General features: G+C 39.8%; 1 protein-coding gene across 13 annotated transcripts in view; it reads left to right on the top strand.

Moving 5' to 3' along the window:
* The window catches only part of ENPP2 (ectonucleotide pyrophosphatase/phosphodiesterase 2), a 110270-nt gene that overhangs the window by 16628 nt on the left and 69132 nt on the right, over positions 1-24510 (top strand). For 7 of the 13 annotated variants that reach the window (XM_027063992.2, XM_027063995.2, XM_053208302.1 and 4 more), the window contains exon 2: positions 14554-14656. In XM_027063992.2, coding sequence (XP_026919793.1) covers positions 14554-14656 — 103 coding nt within the window. Of the gene's footprint in view, positions 1-14136; positions 14347-14553; positions 14657-24510 lie in introns of those variants that run through there. The other 6 variants (XM_027063993.2, XM_015072852.3, XM_015072848.3 and 3 more) reach the window with 4 other exon arrangements.

Consider the following 24510-nt stretch of genomic DNA (forward strand, 5'->3'; position numbering starts at 1 on the left):
GTCTTATGCCTGTCTTTTAGATGTACCCAAAGTAGATTGCTTAATCTCTTGCTTAAATCCATCAAATGACTTTGTGGAAGGTGTTTCTCCTTTTCTTAGCCTAATCCTGACCAGTGTTCTCTTTCTTTGGCATATTAAATTCCACACGCCAATCCTATACCTGTTTATACCCACCTACAACTATATGTACATTTCCTTCAGGCGATGAAACAGTAAGAACAAAGTGTGTATAAGGATCCTTCCCTTTCTTTTTGATTTATTAAGAAAAAAATAAAATTGAATTCTGGTTATTTAATTTAATTTGAGTAGCTCTTTGCTGGTCATTACAGAGAGAAATCAGCCTCCAAAGACAGTTTTAAAAAGAGAGGTAACTAATAGAAGCCTAGAGTTGGGAAGGACCTAAAATGTTGTATAGCCAATCTTCTTCTGAATTTCCATACTTTGCCATAATTCTTGACCTCACCTACCCAGCCTTTTCTTCAATAGTAACTGTGAGTTCATTTTTGATGAGAGAACTCTGGCAGCACTGATTGCTAAAAAGTTCCTCTTATTGTGAGATGAAGCATGCTTCTCTGTAACTTCTAGTTTTGCCTGAGGACGTACACAAAATAAAACTCATCTGTCTTGTATTGCCCTTAGAACATTTGAGAAGGACAACCACACCCACCTTCTTCCATCGTCTATGCAAGGCACCCAAGCTGCACAGTCTTCAACCATTGGCCATGGGGGAGCTCATTAAATATCCATTCTCTAAACATCCAGTGAGCCTTTTGAAACAAATCGGATTATGTCACTGCCTGATTGAAATCCCCCCAGTCACTTCTCATCACACCCAAAATGAAACACAAAGGCTCCACTGTGACCTGTGAGGTCCTGCATGGACCAGCACCCGGTAGCCTCTTTGAGATCATCTGGGATTATTCCCCTGACTCCACTCTAGCCACACAGGCCTTCCTGAACATACTTGGCTACTCCTACAAATTAGGGTCTCATTTGCTGTTCCTTCCCTCACTCTATCCAGATTTTTGTTCAGATGTCATCTCTGCTGAAAGACATTCATTACCACCCAATTGAAAATAGCTACTGCCATGACTCTTTTTTCTCTTGCTTGGCTTTGTTTCCCTTATCATGTATAAAGTATCTGAAATTATATTACATTTCTTCTCCCAGTAGAATGTGGGATCTTGAAGCAGAGGATTTGCTCTGTTCACTTTGCATCCCTAACGCCTGATGATATACAAGGTGCTCGGTAAAAATTTGTTGAGTAAATAAGCAAGTGAATGAATGAATGAATGAATGAATGAATGAGTGAATGAATGAATTGGGTAACACAGACTCCTCATCACCCTGGTCATGCCTTTCTCAATGCTGTGTAGTTTTAGTGACTTACTAAAACAAGACATCTAAAATGAAGATGGGAGTCCAGATGGGAGTCTAGTCGGTGCCACCTGAACTTTTCTCTCCTGGGTTGGGCAGTCATTGTCTACTAAAAGGACCCAAGATATAATGAGGTCACTTAGAGTTGTGATCAAGCATGGACTTCTATTGGACTTACAGGTAACAAAAACTCCCAGCTTTCTTTTATAAAAATTGTTACCAGAGAAACAGCTAAAGGGACAGGAGGGTGGACCTTGTCTCAATTCTGCTGTTTATTTTTTTTAAATTTTTTAAATGTTTTATTTATTTCTGAGACAGAGAGAGACAGAGCATGAGCAGGGGAGGAGCAGAGAGAGAGGGTGACACAGAATCCAAAGCAGGCTCCAGGCTCTGAGCTGTCAGCACAGAGCCCGATGCGGGGCTCGAACTCATGGACTGTGAGCTCATGACCTGAGCCGAAGTCAGACATTCAATCGACTGAGCCACCCAGGCGTCCCTCAATTCTGCTGTTTAAATAGCATGTGCAGAAAGACCACCTCAGTAGCATAACTGGCAGAATATATGAACTGTATCTATAACACATCCTCCAAAAAAATCTGTAAGACAAGAAGGTTCCCTGGTACTGGAGTAGAGCAGAGATTGAGTGAGTGTATCCTCAGTAGCCCCCACACATACCCACTGCATACCTCTATGACTTAACAGAGTGTGTTTAACAGACTTCCACGTCTTCCAGTTAAAACATGCTTCTTATCTCAGTATCCTTGACATCAAGTAGTACTTGGCACAGAGCAAGGTTTCAATAACCATTAGCTTATGTTGTAGGGAGTGCTCACTAAATCTGCCTTGAATCAATATTATATGAATTTGTAAAATTCTGGTTTCTGGAAGTTTAGGTCACTTGTCTGACAATGATCAGCGTTCTCTCTGATCTCCTAGGAACCTTGAAATGATATTGCCATGACGCCCATGGTTCGGGCCAGTCACTTCCTCATTACTACCCGATTCTTTTTTTGGGTGAGAATTAGGTCAGCCTAGGATAGAAGTTAATCTGTGGCTTCTGGTGTGTTTTGATTTAGGAAACATTATCGAGTATTAAAACTTATCAAACATTTATCAGATTCTCTACTTTAAAAAAAATTTTTTTTAATGTTTATTTACTTTTGAGACAGAGAGAGACAGAGCATGAGCAGGTAAGGGGCAGAGAGAGAGGGAGACACAGAATGTGAAGCAGGCTCCAGGCTCTGAGCTGTCAGCACAGCTGGGGCTCGAAGTCACGAACTGTGAGATCATGACCTGAGCCAAAGTCAGACGCTTAACTGACTGAGCCACCCAGGCGCCCCTGGATTCTCTACTTTTAATAGACTCATGTTTCTTGCAGCAAATAGTTAATATTCCCATTCCTTTTAGATCTTGCCAGTTTATAATCCTCATTAGGAAATCATGGAGAAGAGAAAACTCCTCCATTTAACAGGTGCTTGAACTTGGACAAGGTGTCTGATATATTTGAGCTTGTTTTCTCATATATTGACAATGATAATAGTGTGAAAGCTTTTAAGGAGATTAAATAAGGCAATATATGTATATATAAGTGTCTCTAGTGTGTTGTCCAGCAAAGAGCAGGCACTTAGGAAATCCTGACTACCACCTATGGAGTATCTGCTCCATTCCAGGTATGGTACCATTCATCCACACTTGATTCCCCTCCCTTCATCCTGTCCTGAACTGTCATGATGTCCCAGTCAGAGGTACGTTAGCTCTGCGACTTTGCCTATGAGTGGGCTTTCAGTTTTACTGATTGCAAAGTAGAAACAGTGAGTGAGCCTTCATTCTTCTTATAGGGTTTTTTTTTTTTTTAAGAAGTGTTCTTCAAATGCAAGGCATTAAAAAAATTGTAGTATAATTGACATATAACATTATATAGTTTCAGGTGTCCAATAGAATGATTCTGTATTTGTATGTATTACAAAATGATCACCATAATAAGTTTAGTTAACAGCTGTCACCATACATTAACTACAGAATTCATTTTCTTATGATGAGAACTTTTAAAGATCTATCCTTTTAGTGACTTTTAAACATGCAATACAGTATTATTCATTATAGTCACCATGACCTGTACATTACATCCCCATGGCTTATTTATTTTATAACTAGAAGTTTGTATCTTCTGACCCCCTTTGCCCATTTTGCCCACTCCTCACCCCCCCGCTTCTGGGTCTATGAGCTTTTTTTTTTAGATTCCGCCTATTAAGTGAGTTCATTCCGTGTTTGTCTTTTCTGTCTGACTTATTTCACTGAGCATAATGTCCTCAAGGCCCATCTATGTCGTTCCAAGACATTGTTCTTAAATTCCCACAATTGTCCCACAAACTCTGATTACAGGTTGTTGCCATTAAGATTCAAGTCCCTTGAGATCCGTAGGCAAGAACTGGGTTTTCATTTTATTTTGAAATAAAATGAAACAGGAAACTTGATTAAAGTCCTATGGCAGAGGCCCCGAAGTACTCTGAAAGAGATCCTCCTATTTTTAGGAATGTAAAAGGTTTCATCACATACAGGGGCTGGTTAAAAAAGGTTCACACCACCACTCAAATGCTTCAGTCCCTGTTAATTGTAAGTTTCGGAGGGTAACTGAGGTGACTCTGCACACAGCTTGGAAGGAACTGACCTGAGAGCTGAAGGTCAGGGTTACTGTTCCTTTCCTGTGGGTCCAGAGACTTTGGAATTTGCTTCACTGCAGGGATAATCTCACTAGCTCTCTCTTTCTTTTTAAGCAGCATTTTTGGAAATATAATTCATAAACCATAGAAACTCACCCTTTTAAACTGTACATTTCAGTGGTTTTTATTACTTTCATGGCGATGTGCAAACAACACCGTAACTTTGGAACATTTTCATCACCCCCAAACAAGACTTCATACCCAAAGCAGTTACTTCCACATCACCTGACAACCACTTATCTACCTTCTTTCTCTATGGATTTGCTGTTCTAGATGTTTTATAGAAATTAAATCATACAATATGTAGCCTTCATGTCTGGCTTTTTTCACTTGATATTTTCAAGGTCCATTCATGTTATAACAGGTGTCAGGACTTCATTCTCTTTTACTGCTGAATAAAATTTAATTGTATTGATATACTTCATTTTTTTTACCCATTCATCAGTTAATCATTCTGCTGTGAACATTTGTGTACAAGGTTTCATGTAGGCATATATTTTCAGTTCTTCAGGCTATAGCTAGGAGTAGAATTGCTAGGTCATATGATAACCCTATGACAAACTATTTTCCAAAGTGGCTGCGCTTTTATGATCCTATCAATAATATATGAGGATTCGCATCCTTTCCAGCACTTGTTGTAGTCTGTTTTTAATTTGAGCCATCCTAGTGGGTGTGAAGTGGTAGTTCATTGTCATTTTGATTTGCATTTCCCTAATGACTAATGGTGTTGATCATCTTTTCGTGTATTTATTGTCCATTTATGTATCTTCTCACTCAAAATGTCTATTCCAATCCATTGAAAACTGTGGGTTATGTGTCTTTTTACTGCTGAGTTGTAAGAGTTCTTTACATACTCTGTATACTAGGCCCTTATTAGATATTGGTTTGCAAATATTTTCTCCCATGCTATGGACCACATTTTTACTTTCTTGCCATCTTGACAATGATGTCATTCAATCTATGAATGTGGGTGTCTTCCCATTTATTTAGGTCGTTCATAATGTAGTTCAATGACATTCTCTAGTTTTCAGCGTACAAATCTAATACTTCTTTTGTTAAATTGATTCATAGTAGTTTAGACTTCTTGATATTATTGTAAGTGCAATTGTTTTCTTAATTTCATTTTAGATTTTCCATAGCTAGTGTACAGAAATACAACTGATTTTTAAAAATATTTAGCTTGTATCATGCAACCTTCCTGAATTTCTTTATTTGTATAGTTTTCCTTCAAGTTTTTATTTAAACTCTAGTTAGTTAACATATACGGTAAAATTTGTTTCAGGTGTATAATTTAGTGATTCCTCACTTACATACAATATCCAGTGCTCATCTAATAGTTTTTAAAGGATTCATTAAGATTTCTATATACAAGTTCATGTCTTATATATAGATAGCTATATTTGTTCCTTTCCAGTTGGAATGCCTTATATTTGTTTTCTTGCCTAATTGCCCTGCCTAGAAGTGCAGTGTTGAATAGAAGTGGTTAGAGAAGACATCCTTGTCTTGTTCTGGATCTTAGGGGGAAAGCATTTAGTCTTTCACCATGAAGTTAGCTGTAAGTTTTTCACAGAAGTCTTTTATCAGGCAGAGGAAATTGCCTTCTGTTTCTAGATCGATGAATGTCACTAGCTCCTGTTTGCTCGCAAGGGGAATCACAGAAATAGCAGTTCTGCTTCCTCTCCAAGAGGGCACCATTGTGCTGCTAAGCATGTGATGATGGCATTCTAGTAGCAAGCATAAACTTCCTTTTAGGTTTGTGTTTATATTCAAACAAATTTCTTGAGTTGAAGCTCAAATTCTTGGGGCTTTCCAGTCCAAATAGAGGGTCTTTGTTATTGTAGTTCAAACCTGTGCCTTCAAGGCTGTCCCCAGAGTCACCCCACCCTTTACCAAATAAATGCTGCTCATTTTCTCTTGAGGTTAGAGAGAATGTGACAAGGGGTTTGTAACATCTCCAGCTTTAATCTATACATAATCTCTCTAAAAGCAAAGGAATTTTCCTAGAACCTATGTCACTGCTGAGCACCTCTTATGTGCTCAGTTCTTTGCTTATTGCTGAGAACACGATAACAGATGTAGTCTTTAGCCTCCTGTATGTAATAGTGTCTAATATTTGCACATTTTCTAAGTTTCAAGCACTGAGCTACTTGGTTAACATGCATTATATCAGTTGGTCTTCATATCAACCCTGTGTTATAAGAACTCATGTTATTTTTATTAATAATCCATAGCTTTGGGAAGGCTGTGAATTGACTCAGATTTGGATGAGTGCCATGGAAGGAGGAGGACTTCAGAGCTGAGAAACACCATGAGGAGGCTGGAAATTTGGTTGGACTCCTTAGGGGAGGAGCTTGCTGGAGTGAAAGATTCTGTCACTTGTCAATGAAAGATCTGGCCTGGGGGTAATGTGGGCCGCATTTTGGCATGTGTGTATATAGCTGAATACTACAACAAAAGGTTGGATTTAGAAAAGTAGGTAAGGGCACCTGGCTGGCTCAGTTGATCAGGGTCATGAGTTCGAGCCCCACGTAAGACATAGAGATTACTTAAATAAATAAAACTTTAAAAAAAGTGTTTAAATAGTGGAATTAACTTGGTTATTGTCTTTGTTTATTTTCACAAATTGCACTCCTTTGTAGGGAGTACTAGGGAGAAGGGGAGGTGGCTGGTCTGATAGGATCTTGGCTCCCCACTCCCTACTTAAAGTAGAGCAGCTCCGCATTTAGATGTTGGTATTCATTTTAAGATTTTCTTTGAAACTAAGGTTTCGCTGCTTCAAAAAATGTTACAAATCACTGATTAGCCCAATAATCCTGCTTTACAGGTGAGGAAACATGGGCTTGAAGTCATACAGCTCGTAGTAAGAGAGTAAGGATTGAAGTTCCAATTTGAATTTCTTGATATCAAGTAATTCCTTCAACAAACATTTATTGCCTGCCTATTACATCCCAGGAAAGATGCATAGCTCTGTGAAGCACAAGAATGACTGATCCCTGCATTCAAAAATATCACAAGGGACGGAGAGGCCTAAAAATGGATTTGTAGACAATATGGGAGCAGAGTGGAGGAACCCATTGCTCTGCACAGGAGAGGCAAAATCGGGAGGGAGGGGGGCGCTTCACAGAAGAGTGACACCTGACCTGAATCTTCATGAATATGTTGGAGTTTGCCAGGGAGATTAGGTGGAGAAGGGCATTCTAGGCCAAAGCAACAACATATATTAAAGAATGGATGTGTCACAGGGTACAACTTAATCAAGGCACAGCAAATATTTCTCTAATTAAAAAATTTACCATTTGCTAAGCATTCTTCTGTGCCAGGCATTGTGCTAGGCAATTTACATGGATTATTCCATGTAATACTCTTAAGATTCCTATCAGCTGCATACCGATGAGAAAACTGAGTCTTAGGATGGAGAAGTAATTCGCCTAAGGGTCATGTAAGGTCTCACAGTTAAACAGTAGTAGATTTGAATCCAGGCAACTTGATTTTGAATTTTTAAAAAATATTTTATTTTCGAGAGAAAGAGAGAGAGAGACAGAGTGCAAGCAGGGGAGGAAGAGAGAGAGGGAGACGCAGAATCCAAAGCAGGCCCCAGGCTCTGAGCTGTCAGCACAAAGCCCGACGCGGGGCTTGAACTCACGAACCGTGAGATCATGACCTGAGCCGAAGTCGGACGCTTAATTGACTGAGCCACCCAGGTGCCCATAGGCAACTTGATTTTGGATTTAGAATCCTATTTGCGTTGCCAAGGGGTTTGGATTTTATGCTTTAGGTCAGTGGTTCTCAAACTGGCAGCAGAATTTGCCTGGTGGGCTTGTTAACACAGATTCTGGGCTCTACCCACCCTTCCCCCAAGTTTCTGATTCCATAGATCTGAGGTAGGACCTAAGGATTGCGTTTGTAACAAGTTTCCAGGTGATTCTGTTCCAGGTAGCCCCCAGGATCACCTCTTGAAAACTGCTGTGATAGGGAACCACTGAAGGTTTTGAGATTGGGAGGAGCATCATCAAATTTGCATCTTACGCAGGGCCCTCTGGGAATGAATGGGATGAATTAAGAGAGGCCTGAATGAAAGGGTGTTTGAAGGGGGCAGAGGGTGCAAACAGGAAGGGCAATTTTGAGGCGAACTGCTCATTCATGTCCTGTAGAATGAGGATGAAGGGAGAATCTAAACTATTCACATAGAAAGACAATTTAGAGGGGCGCCTGGGTGGCTCAGTCGGTTGAGCGTCCGACTTCGGCTCAGGTCACGATCTCGCCATCTGTGAGTTCGAGCCCCGCGTTGGGCTCTGGGCTGATGGCTCGGAGCCTGGAGCCTGCTTCCGATTCTGTGTCTCCCTCTCTCTCTGCCCCTCCCCCGTTCATGCTCTGTCTCTCTCTGTCTCAAAAATAAATAAACGTTAAAAAAAAAATTAAAAAAAAAAAAGAAAGACAATTTAGATACTAAGAACGCTCAGCAAGCCCTGAGAAAGGATGGTAATAACTGTAATCAATAACAAGACCCGGTAGACATGGTGTCTGATGAGAAACGAGATGGAAGGATTGCAGAAGGTTTCCAGGAAAAGAAAAGAAGCTGGGAGGTAAACCGGTTGTTTGGGTAGCTGCGTGCTGCATGTGTCAAGTTGAGGCCCCCATGTGGTGTAGTACAGGGATGTCATGCCATAGCGGGAAGAGGACTAAGCTAGCTTAGGAGATCTGGTTCCTCAGACCTGGCTCAATCACTTACTGTCCCGCTTTGGAGATGTCACATAGTCTTTGAGCCTCCATTTCTTCATCTGCAAGTGGAACTGACAAGAGCTTCTCACCTGCCCATGTGAGAGCCTAGAAGGCAAGGGTGGCGAAACTCTTTTCTAATTTTTTTAATGTTTTATTTTATTTTTGAGAGAGAGAGAGAGAGAGAGAGAGAGAGAGAGAATGTGAGTGGGGGAGGGGCAGAGAGAGAGGGAGACACAGAATCCAAAGCAGGCTCCAGGCTCTGAGCCCGACGTGGGGCTTGAACCCACGAACCGTGAGATCGTGACCTGAGCTGAGGTCGGATGCTTGACCAAATGAGCCACCCAGGCGCCCCTGAAACTCTTCTCTATAGTGTCATACCCACCCATCTGTGGCGAATATTACACAGTGCGCGGTACAAAGCGGACTCACACATGAAACCAGGAGGCTCTCACACACACCATCTCGCCAACCTGTTACAACCTTCTTCCACTCGCCTGGAAATTTAGCATGCAGCTTGCATTGTAGCTGAAAAGAAGTAGACAAACCGACTTTCAAGTTTTAAAATGTACTGTAAGCTAGAGTTAGCAACAAAGGTGAGTTATTTCCAGGCAGTAATTCCTTTTAAACCTCAATTATGAATAAATGTATTTTCAGTGTTTAAAGTCCAAAGGAACTTTAAAACAACTGCCTTAAGTGGTTTTTAAAACTACTGACATGTTTTAAAGCTATTAGCCGTATCCCTTATTTGAACTAAGTCTAGAATGTTAGCAAGTGGATATCAATCTCCACATCTTTTTTGCAATCCAATTAAACCTTTAGGAGTGACTTTACTGAGTACTGTATGTCATCATAATCCAATTACATATTCATTAGCTCAGGAGTCACACTTCTTACTTTCCTGCCCCTGAACCTGTGTATCCAGTTCATTAATGGATCTTTTCCCCACCTGCCCCAGTTTTCTCCCAATCCACCACCATGGCCCTCTTGGTGCAAGGTGTCACTAGCTTTTTCCTGGATTACTTCATCATCTCCAAACTGATTTTCTGTGTCCATTCTTGACTCCCTGCATTACATGTCCACACCATACAGAGATTCATCCTTCAACGTCGGAGTAACTTTCACCTGCTTAAGCTCTTTTAAGGCTATCCATCACTTATAAGGCAAAGACAATAGCAGCCAACATGACAGACGGAGCCCCACACGAACTGGCCCCTACTAATCCCTTGACTCACTTCATGCCACGCCCGCTTTTGCTCTTGCTGCTCTAGTCAAACCAGCTGTCTTTTCATATCATGGGTGTGCTGTGCCTCTACCCCACGTGGAACCTTTGCACACCCTGTTCGCTCTGCCTAGAATCTTCTCCTGCTCTTATTTAGTTACTCCCACCTACCCTGCACATTAGAGCTCAACTGCTACTCCACAAAGTCTTCCATGATCCTCCTGACTAGATCAATCCAGAGTTATATGTTCTCATAGCAGTGCTTACCTCTACCTTTCTGCACGTAATCAGTTGAGATCGCACATTTATTTCTGTGTCCATTTGATTCATATGGAGGGCAGGGGGCTATGTTTTGGTTCAGCTCCCCATATAGTACTAGTGCCAGATCAGTGCTTGGTACGCAGTAGGAGCTGATGAATATTTGTGCAATGAATGAATATTCTTAGAAGATAGAGATTGTTCTGGTGTGGGGGCTTTATGCTTAGATCCACCGGGAATAAGTGTCCTGCATAGAAGTTTACGATGTAAATTGTAGTCATTGAAAGATGTGCCGGTGTTGATTTCAGCTTTCAATTGTGTAATAACTAATAACACAAGTCCTGTTTGCATTTGAACAGATATATGCTATTTCTCCACTGGAGAACCTCCTGGGACCAAAGATTACCCATAAAACTTTGCATCTGTGGTTCAGAATCTTAAGTGGTGTCTACTTTATACAATCTGCGGTCTTGAATTGTGGAGCAATTGGGCCAGCTTGTTCCCCCATTAGCCATCATAATTTTTGCTCAATTCAGATTGGTAAACCCCTTTTGCAAAGACTGCTGTCCTGTTTTTATTCTGAATTTTCTAATAGCCAGCAACCACAGCAGAATTAAAAAGCAAGACTTAGCTCAAAGAGTTTTAAAATGAAATAGGGAGAAGACGTGTGGGTATTATTTTCTTATTTGCTTAGTGTATGTGCTATATTTGCTGCTCAACGATACTACTGAAAAATCAGGCGGTTGGTAATTGTCTAACACTAAAGTTTTAGAGCGTTCTGGGAATGTTGTTAAGTCAAGACACCATCATGCAGTTAACTCTGCATAATGAGAAACTGGATATAGATAAAGTTTGAAGCAGTTTATGAAAATTTCATAATTACTGCAGGCGGCAAAAATGACAACCGTCAATTATCTATCTCTCAAATCTCATTATGAACCTCAAGCCCTCTTACCTTAATCAGCGCTTGGGAACAAGGATCCACAGAACCATTTCATGAAAAGATAGACTGTGCATTAGTATAAATGCAACTACTGTAGTGCAATTAAGCAATACACACACTGCTGCTTTGTGCCACCAGCAAAGTAAATAAAATTCTGTTTTGCTGCTTACAGTTTGGAGATGATTCCCATGGAGGAACAGCCATGGAGATCTAGACTTTAATGTCCAATCAATAGTGAATGCTCTTAATAATATATGAAAATTACATTAGCATTAGACCAAGCAATTCAACATCCAGGGCATAAACAAATTGATTCAGAGTAATTTCTTCCAGTGCTCTGTTTCTCTAAATGTGCGCCTTACGTTACTTATGTCAGAATAACCTATTGTGCCAATTCTTATCTGACTTCTAGAATCCTTGGTTTTTCTACCTTCTCCCCTAGACCTATTGAATCCAAATCTTGGTGAGTAGACCACAAGCACGCACATTTCAGACAAGCTCCTGAGGTGATTCTTATTCTCGAGAAAGCTTGAGAACCTCAGAATGATTTCTAGGGCCTAAGACTGTTGCAAGTTCTGGATTTCCTTCTGCCAGGGGGCAGTGTTCTCTGAAATGTAGCTGGATTAATAAGCCATTCTGGAAGTTAATTTTAGTCTTTCTCACTTTCTTGTTTACTGACCCAACTATAGCTGACATTGTTCCAAAATCTTAAACACCAGATAGATGGACATTCTCAGTTTGGTTTTGTTTACAGAAGGTTTTGAACGATATTCCAGTCATTTAGCTGAATTTCTAGACCTATGGTATTTATTACCAGACTTTTGGTTTTCTCAGTTTTAGATAAAGAAGGGTAATTGTATTTTGTAGTTGATTTGATGCCCGAGGTAGAGACTTTGGTCATCCTCCTGCCAGTTAATTTATAGGGATGTTTTAGTAGTAAGATTCTTTTTAACTAGGGTTAGATGGTGTGTGTGTGTGTGTGTGTGTGTGTGTGTGCGCGCGCGCGTGCACACGTGTACTTGTGTGTGTTTTTTTAATGAGTTCCGTGTGCATAATGACCTGAAGACAAAGTTCTTTGACAGAGCAGTTGACGGAAATAATGCCTGAGCTCAATCCTCTTAGATAATTGGTAACAAGTGCTGTACAGAAGCCAATTATGGATCGACTATGACACTGAAGCCTTTTTTCTCTGCACAGCTATGCTGCATGTCAAAAAAAATTAATGGATGATGTTCAGCTTCTGAGTCTTTTTTTTTTTTCAAGGAGAGCCTTCATTATCCTCAAGCTGGGTTTCTACACTCAAATGTCAGATAGAATCTAAAGTTGTTGGCAAAGGCCAGGGAGGTTAGAGAGAAGGGGAGGCAGGTTTCGGGGGGAACGTTTGGAACACGTGGCACACAACACAAGGCAGTCGCAGGCCTTTGCCTTGATTTTCCTTTTCGGTTTATAGTTTTCTACTATAAAAGCCAGGGTCCATCTTGAACTTGAACATCAATAGTAGAAAAATCTTACATGCGGTTAACATCTTTCATAAGACTTGCTAAATACCCAGCTCCAAATCATTTCAGTATGGCACACAAACTAAAGCAAGGGACTTCTCTAGAAAAATCCATAAGCCTGCCATCTCCGCAAGAATACAAGACTAAAAGGATTTTTAGAAAGGCAACTTCAAGTTTGGCAGTGCGTTTTCTTTTTCTCAATTAGCCGTTACTGAATTCTAGAATATATAATGAAAGCCAGGCCTACTGTGTAATCCACAGTGCTTGCTTTCATGCTATCATGTTTTATTTGAGCAGAGGCACTGCTCCGTTAGTAATCTGTTGCATGGTAAGTGCTGTATTTGTTTATGTACGCACATATGCTCAGTGCGAGATTAATGGTGCCCGGGCCTGGTGCGGGGAAAACCAAAGGCAAGCCTTCTTCTCTCATTCTGAATCTTAAAAACGTATTATATTTAAATAACTTTCAGATTTAGAGACCTCAATTTCTTTTAGAAGTCTCCCGGTTGCCAAATGCTTAGTAAAGAAAGTTGAACATTGGCAATAGCCTTGAAGGACACCGTGTTTGGTGACTGGATGACAATATAACTGGGAAATCATCAAGGAAACGATGTTTAAAGCTAAATTCTGGCTGCCATTGAGATTTCCTTCCTAAATTCGATCACTAATAAGGCTGCCCCATCCAACCCCTCCCCCCCGTCCCCCCCTCCCCAAAACCAAGCTGACAGTTTTTTTTAGGGAAGAAGAGCCAGGCTCTTCTTATTCTGTCCTTCCTCACAGGGCAGAAGGACTCTCTACTGCTTAGCTGGCAATTCCCAGCATTTTGATAAAAGTTACTTCTCTAAACTCTAACAACAACATGGGGAAAAATAGTGCTATCTCTTGTGTTCGTTACAGTCCTGGGAGATTTTATCGTGAGAAATATTTGAGTAGTCGGGAGTAGCTGAGAATGTGGCAGTAGGGACAGGGTCATTTAAACTGCCAGAAAAAATAAATACATGGGAAAGACAGGGAAAGTTATTAGGTTTATAAATTATAAAACTTTCCTTGTTTAAAAAAAAAATAAAGTCGTGAGGTGGACTACATTGAATAACTACATTGTAAACCTTAAAAGCTTAAAGCTGGTGGAAACCCTTTTACGGCTCTGTTTCATTTTTATCGGATCAAATACATTTGGTTTCTTTTTTAAAAACCATGTTTTTGTGAGGGAAGGAAAATGAACATGCACTGTTATTGGCCACAGCAACATAAGAAACCCTCATGTTACCAGAGGAAACCACATGAAAGTGTGTGTGTGTGTGTGTGTGTGTGTGTGTGTGTGTGTGTGTGTGTGTTAGGGGCGGGACCGATAAGGGGGTGGAGAGAAGGAGAGGGGTGTTTCAAGCCTCTTAGGCTCAGAGCTGCCATTTGTGAATCAATCGTGATGAAATCAAGCTCCGGACAAATCAGGGGAGGCTGTCAACCTCCCAGGTGGGATTACTTGTAGTTAATAGACTGAACTCAGAGCCCCAAAAAGCAGTGCATTCAGTGTAGGCAAAAGAGAACACACTGCAAAAGGCTTTCCAAGAACCCTCTGCCATGGCAAGGAGGAGTCCGGTCCAGTCCTACCAGGTAGGAGAAAGATGGCATGGGGGGAAGGACTTGATGTTAAGAATCAGTTCCTGATTTGCAATTTTGCTTTTTGTTTTAAAAATCCAGACAGCGCTTTACAGTGCATTTTGGAAGTTGTAGGACTGGGTGGTGATGTTGAAGTCCTTTCATTTGCCTTCATATAATTTGATTCATTGGTTTGACACCTCAATCTCCCTATTCCCTTAGGTAATATCCCTGTTCACTTTTGCTGTTGGAGTCAATATCTGCTTAGGATTCACAGCAAATCGAATTAAGAGGGCAGAAGGCTGGGATGAAGGGCCTCCTACAGGTAAGTGTAGTGACTATCAGCATTTTCAGTCCTTTTACAATATTATGGACTGGATAATCAATAGAAGCTCATTAAGAAATGCATCTTTAAGATAATCTTGCGGTATAACTAATGTAGTCCTAGTTTTCTTTGGAATAAAACTAGCTGTGTGTATAATTCAGGTGAGAGAATGTGGTTTTAATTAGAGAACATTTATGCTTGCTTCGTGATAGCAGGCTATTTAAATCTTTGCACTCCGATATTTATAAATGTTAAGATAAAATTAAAACTCTTGTGAACAGACAAGGCTAAGATAGAAGTGGTGAGAACAGGTGCTGGTTTAATATTGCAGATACATGAATTTGATTTCTTGGCATGTGATATAGGATGTAGTATTTTTCTCCAGAAACTTCTGACCCAGAAAAAAAAAAAAGAGGAATGGAAGTTAAAAAAAGTAGTGAACTGTCTTTCTTTAAAAAATCTTTTTAACACTTATTTATTTTTTTTTGAGAGAGAGAGATGGAGTGTGAGTGGGGGAGTTGCAGAGAGAGAGGGAGACACAGAATCTGAAGCAGGCTCCAGGCTCTGAGCTGTCAGCACAGAGCCCGATGCGGGGCTTGAACCCATGAACCGTGAGATCATGACCTTAACTGAAGTCAGATGCTTAACCTAATGAGCCACCTGGGCACCACTAAGAAAAGCAGTGAACTGTCTGTCTGAAATTTCAAAGTTTAGGACTATGAAATCAAGATTTAGCTAAAGTAGGAAAAATATAAAAGAGAGGAGGTGCTTTGAAGAACTTACAGGATTCACTTGCACTCAGTTTTTTCTTTTGGCATAAGGAAAGGTAAGTTTTAATAGTGTACCTTGACTTAACTAATAGAACCAACGTGAAAGAGTTTCCTTTTACAATACACTGTGCCGTAAGCAGTGTGGGAATTCTTATAAAGGAGCTCCTTGTGCGAACCGAGGGGGCTTAACTGACCAGGTCTTAAGTAATGAGTTGGTTAATTTCCTGGAAATTGGAGCTGCTGATGGTTTTATAAATAAAAATTACATATTAAGTAATGGGTACTCTAGGGGGCAATATTTTCTTGACTTTTTCTGACATCTCAGCATGTTTGTCTGCCTTCCTGTGAATTTTGAATTTTTCTGTATTTTTTTTTTGACTTAACTAATCTAAAAGACTATATCACCTGTCTCTGTTTAACCAGCATGAGCTTTTATTAACCACCCTATGCTATATATATTGATGGAATACTAGGTCTTCCTTACATCAAGTAAGTTGCTTTTAAGTCATACCAGAAAGTTGAAAGAATGATATTAGAAGGAGTTTAGTGAGTCAAAGTGGGGTGTGGTCGGGGTGAAAAGTAAGAAAATAGATCATAAAAATTGCACCCCCAGGGAGCCAAATGGACAAAATGATTTGTCTTTTCTGTTGGGGAGGGAGAAGAGAGGAGATCACCAGGCTGGAGAATCCTGTTTTTATTGGTAACAAATGCTGTCTTCAAAGACCTCTTTCTCTTGTTCCAGACGAGTGTATCTCCCATTAACACTGACTGTAACTGTGCAGAGTGGAAGGGGGATCGGATCCTAAGTATGGTCGTGTGGGCAAGCTAGCTGCTTGAGAGCCCACTTCTGGTTCTTTCCAATGCACCTTAAAAGGAACTTTTCTTTCTGTTTCATATTAATGTATTACCTCAGCCAAAACTGATATTAAAAGCTGTTTTCATAATGAATGTGTAAATTCAAGTCACTCATTATTTTCAAAGTTGACTTTTTGGGAAAACAGTCATGAAATCCCTGGACTAGCATCCTGGATCCATGTAACTTGCTGTGTGGCCTTGGGCAAGTCACTTGTGACATCTGTTTCCTTAGCTGTATAATGAGAAGGAGGACTAGATGATTTCTTTCTTTTTTTTTTTTTTTAATTTTTAAAAATGTTTTGTTTATTCTTGAGAGACAGAGACAGAGACAGAGACAGAGCATGAATGGGAGAGGGGCAAAGAGAGAGAGGAACACAGAATCCGAAGCAGGCTCCAGGCTCTGAGCTGTCTGCACAGAGCCTGACGTGGTGCTTGAACTCAGAAACTGTGAGATCATGATCTGAGCTGAAGTCGAATGCTTAACTGACTGAGCCACCCAGGCACTCCAGGACTAGATGAGTTCTAATTTTCCTTATGGATTTAAAAAAAAAAAGCTTATTATTTCCAACCATTCTGTTTCATTGACTCTTGGATTCGTGTGCACTCTACAGGAGAATTTGCCAAGTATAGAACAGATTTATTAATCCTTAAATATATTTTGTGCGTAATTATCTCCCTGTGTTATAAGAAACAGCTATAAGAGCTAATGAGCCTATCTTATTTCTATAAAAATAATATAATCTATATTACAATCTACAAATCTAAGTGGTTTTTTTGGATATTTTTTAATGTTTATTTATTTTTAAGAGAGAGCGAGAGAGAATGCGAGTGGGGGAGGAGCAGAAAGAGAGGGAGACACAGAATCCCAAGCAGGCTTTAGGCTCCGAAAGTCAGCACACAGCCCAACACAGGGCTCAAACTCACCAACCATGAGATCGTGACCTGAACTGAAGTCGGATGCTTAATCGACTGAGCCACCCAGGCACCCCAAGTGATCTTAAATATAGTACCAAATATTTGCTTCTCAAATTATTTAGTTAAGTCATTGATTATTTTAGGCCTTTATGGTTATCTTCTAAAATAATTTTTAGTGAAATTTCTACCTTTGTGAAGCTTTGTTGGGATACAATACCACTTAAGTCTGAGTTTGGGGATTTTTGGTATGCCTGAACACTTATTTTTGATTTTTCTGTTGCTATAGTTTACCGGCTTTTCAGGCACTACTATGTTTGCTTGCTCCTGAATAAAGACCAGAGATGTACTTTGGAAACTGGGTGAGAGCATAGTACAGAGAGTTGAAGCATTTTCATCTTTTTTAAATGTTCTCTGTGCTTAGAAAGGGCCACCCTCATATAACACATGTGGTTGGTGATTCTGTCAGCAAGGCCTTCACATCAGAAAACACTGGGTGAACTGTTATATATGTATTAGGGCAAGATAGTAAGCAGAAAGGCAGCCATGCCTATTTTCAACAATGCTTTCATGTTCCAAAGAAATCCTGGGAAGTTTAGCAGTTCAAGACTGTTTCACCAAATGGAACACAAAGGGTATTAATTAATATACAGCCAACTTCCCACTGACCAGAGCAAGATCTCCCATTTAAAAGCATGTACCTTCTTGCTTAGTCAATGTAGTTCCTCAGAGTCCTCAACAATAGGTGAGAATGTTCTACACACAGGCAGACCCTCAGTGCTGTACTATGGACTGGGGTGTTAGTTTCAAGGCTGTGGCAATGCAAACAAACTGTTATAATTAACCAACTAGCACACTTGTTAGCTGGATTTATTGTTAGGACCTAGTGATCTATTGGAAGTAATAGTAGGATAGGATTTCTTCTACCAGATGATAACAGATCTATGAATTTATTACAAGATCGGAAATGAGCGAAGCTAATTACGGTTCTATTGGGTAAATATAATGGGCAATCAAGTACATGGGATGGCTGGAATAAATTTTCAAAGAAAATGTAAATAATAAGTCCAAATCAGTTTGACATCTTTGTCCCATACATCCAGTGTAGCCAGCTTGATTTGCCTTGATGATTGCGAGAGAATGTGTATATATATATATATATATATATATATATATATATATATGCATGTGCACTCATAACTGTGTGCATAGGTGCACGTTTGTGGTGTTACAGTGGAGTCTATTTTCCTGAAGCTTATGATAAATGCCCTTTCAGTCTGTAGATGGAAGAGGGATATTACCTGAAATATAAGCAACATACTTGGAAGACACAGAGAAATTGGTGAACTTGTGAATAGCTAGCAAGTAGAGATTTGAAAGCTCAATTCAACTCTCTGTCATTTTTAGTGGCTCCAACGTTTAAAAGTACGTGGATGGGAATAAAATTCATGAGTAAATGTGAAGTGAAGAATGTCGTTTGAGGAGTAGAGTGTTTCTTTGTGAATCATAGAGAAAACAACAATGGTAATAGGAACGAGAAGGTGGGTTCATCTGAGAAGTTTGGGGATTTCATTCTACAATGAAGAGCTTTCTTGATGACGGGATAGCAACACATAGGAAACTGCAAAGCTGACAGATAACAACTGTGACCCTGACCCTGCGAGGAGACCTCTGTCTTGATGAAGGTCATGTTATGGGGCTTTATGTTCAATCTAATGTAGAGTCAGGGGACATTTTAGAGTAAATGAAATAAAACTACCTGAATTAGGATCTAAGAAGGAGACAGCTTTTTCAGTCTTTTTGTTTGTTTGGTTTTTGTTGTTGTTATTGTTGATGTTAAATGGAGCTCTGGAGTAGGGATTTTTCACTTCCTTAACACTATACAGAATCTTCTGTCTTGTCTGCATAACCAGAAATCTCAGTCCTCAGTGGAGTTCCACAGAGACTCTTGAATGGACAAATCATCCCAAATCATGTCTTCATCAAATTCATAGCCTACGTACAAAATTTGAAAAATCCTTTGTGAATGAGGACAGTACCATAGTTGTATTCGGATGATCTAAAATGTTAGCCAGGCCCTGGCTATCTCAAATCAGGCTGACAGTTCTGATTTTCCAAGCAGGAAAATGGGGATAATGTTGCCTCTTTATCGGAAAAGTTTTTTGAAAACAAAATGCCATATTAGGGTTGGAGGGAATATAAGGTGTTAAGTATGTGAGGCTAAGTTTAATTTATCTTCACTTCTCTTTGAAGGCCAGTGTCTAAATTTTTACTTTTTCAAGTGGACAATACCTGTGCTTTCGATGACAGCGTTTCATCGTTTGGGAGCAAATTTGCAACCCAATCAGACATATTCTACTGATTACCATCATAAATGCTACTTGAGAGGTTTAAAGTCGAATTAGAGTTTTTAATCTCTTTTATTTACATCACATAGAAATCTCTTTTCTTGTAGTTTATGGGGTCCTTCTACATGAGAATGTTGTGGTTATAAATGCTTTAAAAGTCCTGGTGTCTGAAAACTTCCCAGGTGGACCTATTTACTGAAAAGGTTGCCTACGAAATCTGGTTCGGAAGCTGAGGAGGAGGAGAGAACAGACAGGCTCCGGGAGTGGGTGCTGACAGGAACTGATGTATTTTGGAAGCCGAGGTCCTGACACACAGGCCTGTACGTAAGTGTGGCTCACTATGAGATGAGGTCGAAAATATCAAGAACGAGTGGCCACTGCAACACAAGAAAGTATGGCCAGAAAGGATGAGTCATATACTCCAGAAGGGGCAGAAGACAGTATGAAATGCTAGAGTTGGTCAGCATCTTGAATGTCATCCATGTTGACCGCCTCCTTTCCCTGTGGTTTGTACTTCAGACGGGCAGGCAGACACAGGAGAACCAGTTCTGTTTCAGTGCCCTTGAACAGGAGGTGGCAGAGCCACGCAAGGCTTTCCCCTCACTTTTAGGAAGCACTCGGGCTGAGGACCACGGAGAACGGGAGGAACAGACGGGGTGCCTATCTCAAACCCTGACCGCAGGACCACGCAAAGCTTCGAAGAAACGATCTTCCAGCTTTTAGGAAGCTAAATGTTTTCAAACTTAGGTACCGCTTCCCTCGCTGACGGTCATCCAGATCTGAAAAGTTCCATTTTGCAGAGGGATTTAGAGGAAAACATGATTGGGAGTCTGGGATGAAGTCGTGTTTGGGTCACAACTCTTGTCATGAATTAGGTTCTTTCCAATAGTCTATTGAATCATCTGTAGTTTTTCCACATGTAAGTGGCACCAGAACTCTACAACACAGCCTCTGTATATGTATGGTAAGATGGAATGTTATAGATATCTTTTTTAGGCTTATTTATTTTGGGGGAGAGGGAGAGAGAGAGAGAGAGAGAGAGAGAGAGAGAGAGTGCACACGCACAAGTGGGGGAGGGGCAGAGAGAAAGAAGGAGGGAGGAAGAGAGACTCTCAAGCAGGCTCCACACTGTCAGTGCAGAGCTGGATGTGGGGCTCAAACTCACTAACCCTGAGATCATGAGCTGAGCCGAAATCAAGAGTTGGACACCTAACCGACCGAGCCACCCAGGCACCTCTAAGATGGAATGTTTTAGAAATAAGATTTTACTTAACTGAGTGAAAATAATTTTACTTGTTTCTATCAGAATTATGAATTTGAATGGAATAATCATGTTTTTACATTGGTGTCTTTAAATCATGAAATGCTTCTGTGAAAAATAAGGAATACGTAGCACTTTTTTATGCCTATCACAGATGTATGTATAGACATGTTTTAAAATTTGAAGTCCCTATTTTAAGAAAACATATGTCTGTATGGACTGTAACATTTATTTTTTAAGATTCTGGAACTGACTTGCATCTTAGAAGTAAAATAACATTATTTAAACATGTAGCAAGGGGCAGCAAGGGGTACCTGGGTGGCTCAGTTGGTTAAGCATCCAGCTCTTGATTTCAGCTCAGCTCATGATCTCACGCCTTGTGTCGGGCTCCACGGGGAACAGTAGAGCCTGCTTAAGATTCTCTTTCTCCCGCTAAGATTCTAAGATTCTCTCCTCCCCCACTAAAAAGAAAAAAGAAAGGCAGCAATAGAGTTTGAATCTCATAAAAGTATTGCCAAATGTGTCATATGAAATTCTAAACCTCCATACTTATCACACATTTTTGACTGGATCCTTTTGAGGTGTTTTTGTCTTTTGTCTTCCTTGTTGGTTCTGAGATCCTGTGGAAGTCTCAGTATTTGTGAGACACAAGTTCACTGATCCTGCAGTTTTCATCACGCCGTTCAATAAATTATAGAACCTGGGTTCTCAGATTGATATTCTTCTCTTGATTTAGGTCAGGTAAAGGAAAGCTTTACAGATTTTAGAATTTAGACTTTTATAAGTAAGAAAATCTTTCTATATTTAGCCATGGAACCGGGTATAGTAAAAAGAGAAATTCTAAAAGCTGTCCTTAGCCTGGCGTGGGGATGTGAGACCTGGTCATGGAGTGAAAAAGCCAGAGCCTGGAGGATGAACAGTAGAACCACAAAAGCATTGGGACCAGAGCTTGTCACGAAAGATGGCAGGGGTGAGGTAGGCCCTCCCTGGAAAGGTGAAGTGCTGTTATTCTATTCTTTCACCTGATTTTATCAAAGGAGGTACAGAAGTTCAAATTCTGGAGACTATTGGATTGGAAGAACTATGTGGATCAGTTCACCTGCCCATTTCTCTTCCTGCTGTTGCCAGCTGAGTCCAAGCCATCCAAGAATGAATTTGGTATATGTGTGCCTCACCCGTACAGACCCGGGAATTTACTCTTGCTTGAGGGCTGTTGGTAAACCTCGAGTCCAGCCCTTTTTATGATCCATATCTTCTCAGGATGAGTATAAGTGCAACTCTTTCTCAACAAAGCTGTCTTCTGTTTAAGGTGTGGCAAAGCAGATTATCATTAGAGGGAAGGCTATTGAGCGAGAGTTGATTATTTTCAAGAGCAAAGTGAGGGATACCCTTAGAGAATAATCAATGCTGTAAGCAAATAGTAAAAATCACGTGGCCAGCATGGATGGAGGAAGGTTTAAAAATGGCTAAAAATCCAGACAGATTATTTTGAAAGTAAAGAAAGAAACAGGGAAGAGATTCTGAGGAGGGAGAAAGCAGAGGGCATGATCGGAGAAATATTCCAGGTGGAGGCTGGGACGCCATAAAGAGAAGACGGGACAAGGAAACACTTGTAAACATAGTGCCTTTGGATCACTTCCCCTTATGTTAGCTATCAGCATAGTCAAGCAGATTGATGTAAGCAGCTCACGGGAATGAATGCTGCTCAGAATTTATTAGATGGCTACTGATCCTTAAAAAGGGAATAATTCAATTATAAGCGTTTTTCTTATCTTTATTTTTGCCATAGGGCTTTCTCTGCTTTCACTGTTTTCACGTCTCATCCCCACCTCCCCGCACAGTTTCTTATGGCCAGCACGCACTGTTGATAGGTTGGCCAAAGTCAATAGAAAAGTCTGTTTTTGAACCAGAGGTAAGGAAGGCACTGGAAGCCTGATTATTTCCTAAACGGAGCTGGTGTGGTTTGTATGTATTTCGACATCCCAGAATCAACCATGCAAAAGCGTTTCACATCTCATGGTCTAGTGAATCTGTTTGCTTTCCTTGAACTGATCTGATGCCATAAAGGCCAGGATTGGGCGACTCTGATTTTTAAAAGGACAAAGGACTAAGGGATGAACCGGATGTTCAGGTAAATGGCTTCAGTGAACCTGGAAATGTTCTATAACATCTGTTCTCCCCCTGCTTCTTACATTTGCTTGTTTTTAAAAGTAATGCCTAATTATTTTTAAAAATAAAAAATTTATAAACATAAGGGAATAAAATTATACATAGCATGTCATAAATAATATTTGTTAGGATATTTATATATATGTTATATAATATATACTTTATACCCCCCACACACATATATATACATACATACACAGAGATATAAACATATATGTATGTATGAGGGAAATAGAAGTAAACAAACAGACGACTGCTCAAATGTAATTCCTGTAAAGAGTTTCTTGTGAGGAGGGTGGGAGGTGTGGGGGAAGGTTATTGACACCTGCATCTTTTCTCAATGCCACTGCCCACCCCCTCTCTTCTCTGGCTCTAGCTCTGTTTTTATTTTTATATTTATCTCTATCCTTATTGCTCTCTTTACCTCTATTTTTCACATAAAATATATAATATTTAATACTATAACACTGTTCTGTGCTTTGCTCTTAAAAAAAGCAACTTGTACATATATTTTACAGATCTTTCCATATTAGCCTACACAGTTCTGATTCACTGTTTTTAAGGGCTGGGTAGTATTCCATTTATGGATACAGTGATCCTTTGTTGTACAAATATCTCGGTCAACTTTCGCAAATATATACGAGAGAGAAATTCCTAGTAATGAAATTTCTGCAGGGAAGATCCATGGGCGCTGTGTCTGTTTTACAAAAATTTTCATTCCTGGCACCAGGTATGATACTGCTTACACTTCCATTCATCAGAAGTTAATTATTTTGTAAACTAGGATGAGGCTACAGCTTAACTTTTTCCAGTTGGCCAGTAGTTATTCCAGCACCACTTACTAATTAAACCTTTCGCCTGCTGATAATTCCTTCTTTCTTTCTCTGACTTATAATGTTGCTTTCCTTATAAATACATTCTCATCTTCGTGGCCCTTTTTCCCATCCCCATCCCCAGCACTCATCTACTTCTTTCCTACCAAACTGTTTTAATTATTTAACTTCAGAATATATTTGACTACCTAGTCTTCACCCAATGACTTGTCCTTTTCAGTTTTGTTTCATTTTCATATATTTATTTTTTATAAACCTTTAATATCCTCTCCAGTTTCCAAAAAATCCTCCTTAAATTTTTATTTCAGTTGCATTGAATCTTTAGGTTTATTTAGGAAGGACTGACATTTTTATAATATAAACTATTTTTTTTTCTCCAAGATGGTATATCTTTCCATTTAATTCTATCTTTTGAAATATCTTCTTGTGGCATTTTAATGTGTTCTTCATGTAGGTCCTACACATGTCCTAGGAAATTTATACCTAGATATTGTATCTTTTAGGGACTATGATGCATGGAGCTTCCTTTTAATTTTTGGGCTTAATTGGTTATATCTCTCAAATATGTGGACTTTTCATCTCACTGAATTTGTTTTTTTTCAGATTTTTGGCTGATTCTAATCAGATCATAGAAAATAAAGAAGATTTATTTTTGACAAGCTGAGATTTTTGTGTTTGTTTTTGCGTTACTCTAGTTATAGGTGTA

This window comes from Acinonyx jubatus, chromosome F2 (genome assembly GCF_027475565.1).
Source record: "Acinonyx jubatus isolate Ajub_Pintada_27869175 chromosome F2, VMU_Ajub_asm_v1.0, whole genome shotgun sequence".
In the NCBI taxonomy this organism is placed as follows: domain Eukaryota; kingdom Metazoa; phylum Chordata; class Mammalia; order Carnivora; family Felidae; genus Acinonyx; species Acinonyx jubatus.